The sequence below is a fragment of the Ciconia boyciana genome, chromosome 27 (genome assembly GCF_034638445.1).
Source record: "Ciconia boyciana chromosome 27, ASM3463844v1, whole genome shotgun sequence".
In the NCBI taxonomy this organism is placed as follows: domain Eukaryota; kingdom Metazoa; phylum Chordata; class Aves; order Ciconiiformes; family Ciconiidae; genus Ciconia; species Ciconia boyciana.
Window position 1 is genome coordinate 3,183,650 of NC_132960.1, and position 8,173 is coordinate 3,191,822.

The 8,173-nt window shown below is 66.4% G+C and overlaps 2 protein-coding genes across 7 annotated transcripts; one reads left to right on the forward strand and one right to left on the reverse strand.

The window, feature by feature from the left end:
- Positions 1–345: 345 nt before the first annotated feature.
- Positions 346–1,838, forward strand: DDIT3 (DNA damage inducible transcript 3). The gene is made up of 4 exons (XM_072847177.1): positions 346–502; positions 823–870; positions 988–1,152; positions 1,243–1,838. Exons 3-4 carry the CDS (start codon positions 1,012–1,014, stop codon positions 1,657–1,659), a joined length of 558 nt encoding a protein of 185 aa, XP_072703278.1. The 5' UTR covers positions 346–502; positions 823–870; positions 988–1,011; the 3' UTR covers positions 1,660–1,838.
- MARS1 (methionyl-tRNA synthetase 1) lies at positions 1,769–7,027 on the reverse strand. 6 transcript variants are annotated; one of them, XM_072847157.1, is made up of 21 exons: positions 6,687–7,027; positions 6,525–6,603; positions 6,302–6,406; positions 6,058–6,133; positions 5,794–5,966; positions 5,579–5,691; positions 5,318–5,434; positions 5,012–5,215; positions 4,665–4,866; positions 4,476–4,550; positions 4,224–4,394; positions 4,040–4,135; positions 3,836–3,953; positions 3,371–3,584; positions 3,160–3,291; positions 2,952–3,056; positions 2,685–2,868; positions 2,509–2,580; positions 2,379–2,405; positions 2,134–2,241; positions 1,769–2,081 (listed from the first exon to the last, which is right to left on the reverse strand). In XM_072847157.1, the coding sequence occupies exons 1-21, from the start codon at positions 6,989–6,991 to the stop codon at positions 1,902–1,904; spliced, it is 2,856 nt and encodes a 951-aa protein (XP_072703258.1). In that variant the 5' UTR covers positions 6,992–7,027; the 3' UTR covers positions 1,769–1,901. The 6 variants fall into 6 exon arrangements, with proteins under 6 accessions (XP_072703258.1, XP_072703255.1, XP_072703260.1 ...); XM_072847154.1 differs by having other exon boundaries at positions 6,302–6,436; XM_072847159.1 differs by lacking the exon at positions 6,302–6,406.
- Between the last annotated feature and the right edge of the window lie 1,146 nt (positions 7,028–8,173).

Consider the following 8,173-nt stretch of genomic DNA (forward strand, 5'->3'; position numbering starts at 1 on the left):
CACGCACCGGGGCTGCGCTGCCTGTGCCCTGGGAAGCACCGGGGCTCTGGCCCGGGGCCTCCGTACGGGGCCGGGGGCCGCACCGGGCCCCTGGGGTTCCCCGGGGCTGTACGAGGCCGCTGCCGCTCGCCCCAGCCCTCCCCCGCAGCGGCGCTGCGGGCTCTTTAAGGCGGGGCGGGGCCGGTTTCCAGCCATTGCATCATCCGCCCGCGTGACTCACCCCAGGGCGCGCGGCCCGCCGGGGCCGCTCCTGCCCGGTGGGCGGTGGCGCGCACCTCCCCCCACACACTCCCATTGGCTCACGCCGCCCCATGCGTCACGGCGCGATGGCCGCTGGTTGGCTGTAGCCGGCTCGAGCGTTGCGTCACGCGGGGACCCTTAAAAGGGGCGCGCGGGGCGGCGCAGCGGGAGCGGAGCGGAGCAGTGCGGGACGATGCGGACGAGGATGAGTGGGGGGCAGCGCTCGGGCCGGAGCTGCGAGGAGCCGGGGCCGCCCAGGAAGGTGCGCCGAGTAGCCGGTCCCGAGTGCGGCCGGGGCGGGGGAGGAGACAAAGACGTTCCGTCCGGTTCTGAGCGGGACGCCGGAGCTCCCGGGGAGCGGGGTGCCCGCAGGCTGCCCTCGCGGGAGGGTGGCCCTCGGGGCGCCCCCCCGCCCCAGCGCGGGGCAGGTGGGGCGTCTGCGGATAGTACGTTGCGCCCCCCCCCCCCAAGCTGGCGGTATCCCCGGGAGTGGGGTGGGAGCTCCGAGTCCGTGGGGAACTCTCCACCCGCAGCGCGGTGGTGGTGGGGGCAAAGTCTGACCCTGTCCCTCTTCATTCGCAGGCATCCAGAAGAAAGTGCGTCCTTGTCGACCACCACACCTGAGAACAGGTAAGGAGGGCGGCGGCGGCTCCCCGCGGCTGCCGGGACCGGCCCCCCGCAGGGAGCAATGCCCTGGAGCTGAGGGTCCTGGCCTGACTCATCCCCTTTTCTCACCACCCCCCACAGCCCCGCACTGGCCCGGAGGTGACAATGGCAGCTGAGGGGCTGCCTGCAGGGGGACCCACCGGTGCCCTGCCCGGCTGGGAGCTGGAAGCCTGGTACCAGGACCTGCAGGAGGTGCTGGCAGCAGCAGAGCCCAGTGGGCCCTCCCTCCCCTGGGGGGCTGAGCAGGTGAGCTGAGGGGCCAGCAACACCCTTGGTGGGTGGAACAGGGCAGGGGGCACCTGTTACCTGGGGCTGGCTCCTCCTCTCTCCCTGCAGGCAGAGCTGGCTCCACTGTGGGGCACGGAGGGGGCTGGCAGTGGTCCAGAGGGCTCTGAGCTGGATGCTGCCCTGGCTGCTGAGCTGCTGGAGCTGCTGGGGCCAGAGAGCACAGATGGCACAGAGCCAGCAGGACCACCGGGCTCAGCCTCCAGCAAGAGCTCCCCACCCCAGCTGGGCACAAAGGAGGATGAGGCAGGGACAGCTGGAGGGCGTGGAGTCAAGAGGAAGAGGTGCAGTGGCATGGCAGCAAGCAGGGAGCTGGCCAAGCACCGGGAGCGGGCCAACGAGCAGCGGGTGTTGGAGCTGACAGCCCACAACGAGCAGCTCCGGGAAGAGATCCAGCAGCTCAGTGCAGAGGTGGAGCGCACACGGGCAGCCCTCATTGACCGCATTGTGAACCTGCACCAGGCTTAGGCACCAATGCTGCCCTGCAGCCAGTGGGGCAAGGACTCTGCTGCCCCTGCGGACCTGGGGGCAGCCATGAACTGGAGGGGCACTGCCCTGCTGGCACAGACTGATGCTGTGGGGAGGGTACTACTTCCATACACGACTGTATAGTTTTTTTGCATTTTATTACACATATATAACCACCAGCACAGCCCAGTCTGGTCTCTGGGTAGTACTAGGGCTGCTCCCCAGCACAGAGGAGCCAGGTGCTACTTCTTCCGCTTCCCCTTGGGCACAGGGACTTCAGGGCTTTTGCCCTCAGCTAGTGCCAGCTGCTTCTTCAGCTCCAGCAGCTTGGCCACCTCTGTGTCAACCTGGGCCTTCTCTGCCTTGTTGGCCTTCAGCTGCCGTACATGGTTGCCCTGGGGCAGGCAGGGGGGTGATAAGGGCTTGGGGATGGTAAGGGCAAGATGGGGCCAGCCCCCCCCCCCCCCCACTCACCTGCTTGGCCACCTCTTCTTTCAGCTCCTGGATCAGCTGGGGGTCACCTGAAGCCGTGAGGGTCAGTGGGGCTGGAGTGGGTTCTGAGGCTGCAGGGGTCTGTTTGGCCTGTGGAAGGGCAGAAATAGGTCTAAGCCCTGGTCCCAGCCCCCAGGGGAAGAGCTCTGCCCCTGCCCACCCGCATGCCCTCATGCTGGAGAGGGGTGGGTTGCTGCAGCATCCCTGAGGCAGCACCAGGGAGTCACCTGGGGCTCTACAGCAAGGTCTTCAGGCTGGGAAAGGAGAGACAGCAAGTGAGGAGGAACAGAAAGCAGAGGTGGAGAGGCTAGGAGGTGCCTGAGGTGGAGCTGTGGGGGCATTGCAGCCCCCACTCACCTGCCCTCCCCCAAAGTGCTTGCGCAGGGCTTCAACCTGGTCATTCTCCAGCTTCTGGAAAAGGGGGCTTACCTGGAACCAGGAAAAAGAGGGGTCATCCCTGCAGGGCCAGCACCCCTTATCCCACCCATGCACTGCCCTGAGGGGCACAGCCTGCCTTCCCCCCCACCACCTACGGTGCCCACGCGATGCCCAGGGGGCAAGGTGCAGGTGAAGTCGTGACTCAGGACGAAGCAGTGTGCGGGGATGCAGAGCTGCCCCTGGATGGCCAAGCTGACGCTGGGCATGTAGGGCTGTAACAGGACGGCCAGCATGGAAGCCATGTTCACTGCCACGCCAGTCACCGTGCCTGCGCGCTGCCTGCAGGGCAGGAAACTCTCCATCAATGCCAGCTCCCAGCCTTGCCCCCTGCCCATCCCCCCATTTCTCCCATTTCTCCCTACCTGTCCTTTTCATTCCCCTTGATCCGCTTCCAGGGCTCGTTCACCTGGATGTACTGATTACCATGGCGAGAAATGCTAAGGATACATCTCAGGGCATCGCGGATGCTGGGGGGTCAGAGCGGGGCTGAGCGCCTGCTGTAGGTCAGGTCTTTGCCCTCCCACTCTCACAACTCAGCCCTGCTCCAGCCCCAGGGTTTCAGCTACCCACCGGACTTTCTCCAGCAGCTGGTGGTACTGGCGCAGCTCCAGGGTGACACGGGCCAAGAGCCGCTTGTCATCTGGTGTCAGGACCATGTTGGGGACGGTGCCACCAAAGAACTTGCATACGAACATGCCAGCTCTAGGGACAGAGGTGGAGCAGGCATGAGTATAGCTTGGGGACAGAGACAGCCCCTGCCACTGCCAGGGTGTCCCAGAACCTGTTGATGAAGTTGCCCAGGTTGTTCAGCAGCTCCGAGTTGTTCTTGAGCATGAGGTCGCTCCAGGAGAAGGCACTGTCCTGCCCTTCGGGCCGCAGGTACAGCAGGTAGAAGCGCCAGATGTCCGCAGGGATGCCTGTGTCCTTGGCCATGTCCCCAAACACTCCCACACCCCGGCTCTTGGAAAACTTCCCGTCCTCATAGTTCAGGTACTCTGGGAAGGGCAGGACACTCCACCATGGGGCCCAAGCATGGATCTCGCCCTCTCCCAGGCAGGGAACAGCCCCACAACACAGGGAGACACTGTCAAAGTGCTCATAGGCTCACGCTGAGCTCAAAGGGGCTTCCAAGTCAAGGAGGGCAAATGCAGCTTTGTGCCCACGTGGGACAGACTGGACTGTTCCCAGTACTGAGGGAGAGTGGGGAAGTGTGGAGACCCCCTGACCCCTAGTGACCCCCCAGTACCTGTAGCGATGAGGTGGTTCACCAGGGTGTAGTTGTCATCAGCACCCAGGAGCGAGCAGGGGAATATGACGCTGTGGAATGGGACGTTGTCCTTGGCCATGAAGTTGTAGAGCTCAACCTGACAGGTAGCGGGGGGAGACATCAGTGGACCCTGGCATCCAGCTCTCTCCCTGCCTCCACCCTGCAGCAGCACCAGGCTCCTACCTGCTGTGGGTTCTTCCACCACCTCTCCCACTGGTCGGTGTAGTTAGCCGTAATGGACAAGTAGCCAATGGGAGCATCAAACCACACATAAAAAACCTGGGGGGAGAGTGATACATGAGCAGGGGACTCCCAGGCAGGGCACCTGGGGACAGACGCTGCAACCGAGAGGCCAGGTGGGACCCACCTTGTCGCGGAAGCCATCAAGGGGCACAGGCGTGCCCCACTTCAGGTCACGGGTGATACAGCGGGGTTTGAGCCCATCCCGGATCCAGGAGCGAGTGATGTAGCGAGCGTTCGCCGTCCAGTCCCCTGTGGCCCAAGACTGCTCCAGCCAGGGCTCCAGCCGCTCCTCCAGCTGTGGGGGAACACATGGGAATGGTCAGTGGTATCAGGGGGTGCTGCATCCCCTCCCCACTCCACCAGGGATGAAGCTCACCTTGGGTAGATCCAGGAAGAGGTGCTGGGTGGGTTTCACCACAGGGATGCCCCTACAGAGCTTGCACTGTGGATTCTGTCAGGAGGAAAAACATGGGTTAGAGGGAGCCCAGGACAAGGCTGAGGGTCCCAGGTGGGGGGGGGGAGGGTGTTGGGGGGTGGGGTGGTCCCCAGAGGGATCCTGTCCCACCTTCAGCTCTACAGCATTGATGAGTTTGCCACATTTGTCACACTGGTCCCCTCGGGCCTCCTCGTAGCTGCAGAAGGGGCAGGTGCCCTCCACAAAGCGGTCGGCCAGGAACCGCTGGCAGTCCTCACATCGCAGCTGCTCCACAGTGTCTTGCAGCAGGAAACCACGGTCCAGCAGGCGCTGAAAGATGTCCTGGGCAATCCTGGGACAGGAGAGGAAGAGGAGGGGGGCAGCTCCCATCAGCCAGGGAACCCTGAAGAGCCACAGAGCACCCTCAGCCAGGCATGCTGGTGTTCCCCCCAACACCAGTCCCTCCATGTGAGCCCTTGGGGGACGCAGCTGCTCACGTGGTCTGGTACGGCGTGGTAGTGCGGCCAAAGTAGTCGAAGGAGATGTCAAACCAGCGGTAGATGTCAGCATGGATGGCATTGTACTTGTTGCAGATCTCCTGGGGCGTCAGCCCCTCTTCCACTGCCTTGGTCTCAGTGGCTGTGCCATACTCATCCGTGCCGCACACGTACAGCGTGTTCCAGTTCCGCAGGCGGCAGTACCTGCAGGCAGGGGCCTGTGACACCCATGCAGGTGTTGGGTGCAGTACAGCCCCCCACAATGATCCCCAGGCCCCAGGGAGCTTTCCTGCAGCCAGGTCTCACCTGGCAAAGGTGTCAGCACTGAGGACGCAGCCAATGATGTTGCCGAGGTGGGGCACGTTGTTCACGTAGGGTAGAGCACTGGTGATCAGGACATTCCTCATGCCCTCCACGGGCAGCCTAGCATGGACAGGGGCAGTCAGAGCAGGCACAAAGAGCAACAGGGCCACCCCACCCCAGAACAATGTGGCATCAGCATGGGAGCCCCTGCCAGGCCCCTCGGAGGTCTGGGACAGCCAGCCCTCAGGTCATCTTGGGACTCACACAGGTTTCTGAGGCTGCCAGGGCTTGGGTAGTGCCGCAGCACCACAGGCCCAGGCGTCCGCAGCAGCTGTGATTTCCTCCTCTGTCAGGGCACGCTCAGAACCTTCTTCCTCCTGCAGGGAAGGCGGGTCCCAGTGAGGGTCTGTGTGCCTGTCACCACCAGCCCCACGGGGGCCCATCCCTGGGCCAGGGCTGAGCAGGGGACAGGGCTGCACCTCGGGCTCATTACTGGTGGCTCTCTCCATGGCCAGGCAGGGTGGAGGCTGCTTCTGCAGGTAGGACTTGAACTCCAGCAGCGCCTTGGGCATCAGAACGGAGTCGGCAGCTTTCCTGCAGGCCTCCGAGAGCGTCATGCTCTGGAACCAGGTCCTCAGTGCCTGCATCTCACCTTGGTGGGGGGGAGAGAGAGCGCAGCATGATTCTTACAGCCACAGGAACACAAGGAATGCTCCCACTCGGCACCCCTATTTCACTCTTACTTGGCAGGCTGGTCTCATCCTGGAGGACAGGGAACAAGGTACCCCACACAACCACATCAGCCACTGACTTGGTGTCCTGGGCCAGAGAAGCAGAGTCAGGCCTTGAGGCAGCCCCAAGCCAGGCTCAGGGCTCTGCCTCAGGGCAGGCAGCAGCGAGCTCAGCTCTCCAGCGAGAAAGGCCCGCTCCCTCCCCAGTGGTCTCCCCCAGGAAGCCGGGCTCCCTCCACCCCGTGGTCCCACTCACCCCAGCGAGGTAGGCAGTGCCTCTCCTGGACAAGTTCTGCTCTATGTGGGCCAGCAGCTTCCCCAGGGCCTCCACTGCCTCCAGCCCCTTCTTGCCGTGCACCAGCTGAGCATACAGGGCAGCTGAGGCAGCCGGCTGGGAGCAGACAGGGACAGAAGGGGTCAGGTAGGCCAGTCTCGGTGGCAGAGCAGGGGGGAAGCCGCCATACCCCTGGGGCACCCACCTGCAGCTCAGTGGCCTCCCACTCCAGCCACTGGTTGGTGAGGTCGGTGGGCTCCTCCCCGCGGGCCAGGAAGAAGAACCTGGGGGGGTTTGAGGAGGCGGGGAGCTGGAGGCTGCGGGGCCGCGCCGCCCCCCCACCCCCGCCTCAGTACTCGGTACTCACTGGCAGATGGCGTTGGGGGAGAAGAGGACGGTGCCGCTGTCCAGCTCCAGGGCGGGCACCCACGGGGGGCTCAGCTGGGCGAGGGGCCGCTCTGCAGGGGGGAGCAGGCCCGGCGGGCCCTGCCGAGGGGCGGGGGTCACCGGGGTCGGTGCTAGCGGGTCCCTCCCGGGGAGGGGAGCAGCCACCGCCGCGGCGGTCTCACCTAAGGGGCCGCCCCAGACGAGCCGCACTGGGACGGCGGCGGCCCCGGCAGCCGCCAGCACCTTCAGCGCGGCGGGGCCGCCCGCCGCCACCCGCAGCCGCATCGTCGCGCGCTGATGCAACGGGGCCGCGCGCGGGGCACGCCGGGACCGGGCGACGGCCGCCGCACTACAGCCCCCATAGTGCCCCGCGCGGCGACGGCCGCCCCCCCCCAACTCTCGCGAGAGCGCCGGCCGCGCGGTCGCCATGGCGACACGGGAGCCGGCCCGCCGGGGTTGCCATGGCCACCGGGCGGGGCCGCCACCGCCCGCAGCATCCTCCGCTCCCGCCGCGGAATGGGGCCGTGGTGTCACGGGACGGTGCCGAAGCTGCCCGCAGCACAGCGCTCCACGTCACACGATCCCCCTCACGACTGCCCTGTGTCGTGCCCCCCCGCCCTCGGACGCGGACCCAGAGGCGGACCGGGGCGCCCCCCCTTCCCTCCCCGCGCTGCCTCCCGGGGCCGCGGGCGGGAACCCGGGCGTCCTGGCCTCCGGTCCCGGAACACCCCGAACTCCGCCCGCCCGCAGCCCCCCGCCCCCCCGCGGGACCCCGGCGCCCGAGTGCCCGCTCCCACTTTCCCACCGGGACGCTCTCCCTTCCCGCCCCGGGAGCCGGGAGGACCCCGCCGCTCCCCGTCCCGCCCCGCAGCGGGACGAGGACCCAGGCGTCCCGTCTCGTCTTGTCACATGGCCCGGGGAGGTGTCCCCGCTGCTGCCGCTACAGGCGGGCCTGACCTGCCTCCCCCGCAGGACCAGGTGGGTGGGAGACACCGTGGGGTCCCGCCGGGGGGATCGCTTGCCCGGACCGGGGGTCCGTGCAGGCACAGCCTGGCGAGCCGCGAGCGGCATCCCCCAGCCCCCCCGGCCGGTTCCCCGAGCCCCCCGCCCCGGTGCCCCAGGAACCGGTGGGGCAGAAAGAGCAAAGGGAAGCAGGAGCGGGTGTTGGGAACGGAGTGGGACACAACCGGGTGGGTGTCCTCCCCCGGGGCAAAGCTGATTTGTCCCCCCGGGGCAGTGCATTACCCCAATTGCCCTGCCTTCCCCCCCCCTCCCTGACCCCTCCCGGCAGCACAGCGTAGGCAGAGCCAAAAGGCGCTTAGGGCCGAGCAGGGTCGAGCAGGGCCACAGGCTCTAATCCCTGCACACCGTAGGTGCTTGGCTGGCTGCGTGTGGGCAGGACACCAGGATCCCCTGCCTACACCCCATGGCAGCCCCCACCACCTCTCTGTCCTGGCATCAGGTGCT

Excerpts from the sequence above, each read along its gene's own strand:
- MARS1 (XM_072847153.1), bottom strand. The coding sequence starts at position 6,991 with ATGCGGCTGCGGGTGGCGGCGGGCGGCCCCGCCGCGCTGAAGGTGCTG. Across the intron at positions 6,437-6,524 it reads GGGAGGCCACTGAGCTGCAG|CCGGCTGCCTCAGCTGCCCT; the intron begins GTGGGTGCCCCA and ends GTCTGCTCCCAG. Across the intron at positions 3,585-3,835 it reads GAACCACCTCATCGCTACAG|AGTACCTGAACTATGAGGAC; the intron begins GTACTGGGGGGT and ends TGCCCTTCCCAG.
- DDIT3 (XM_072847177.1), top strand. The coding sequence starts at position 1,012 with ATGGCAGCTGAGGGGCTGCCTGCAGGGGGACCCACCGGTGCCCTGCCC. Across the intron at positions 1,153-1,242 it reads TCCCCTGGGGGGCTGAGCAG|GCAGAGCTGGCTCCACTGTG; the intron begins GTGAGCTGAGGG and ends CTCTCCCTGCAG.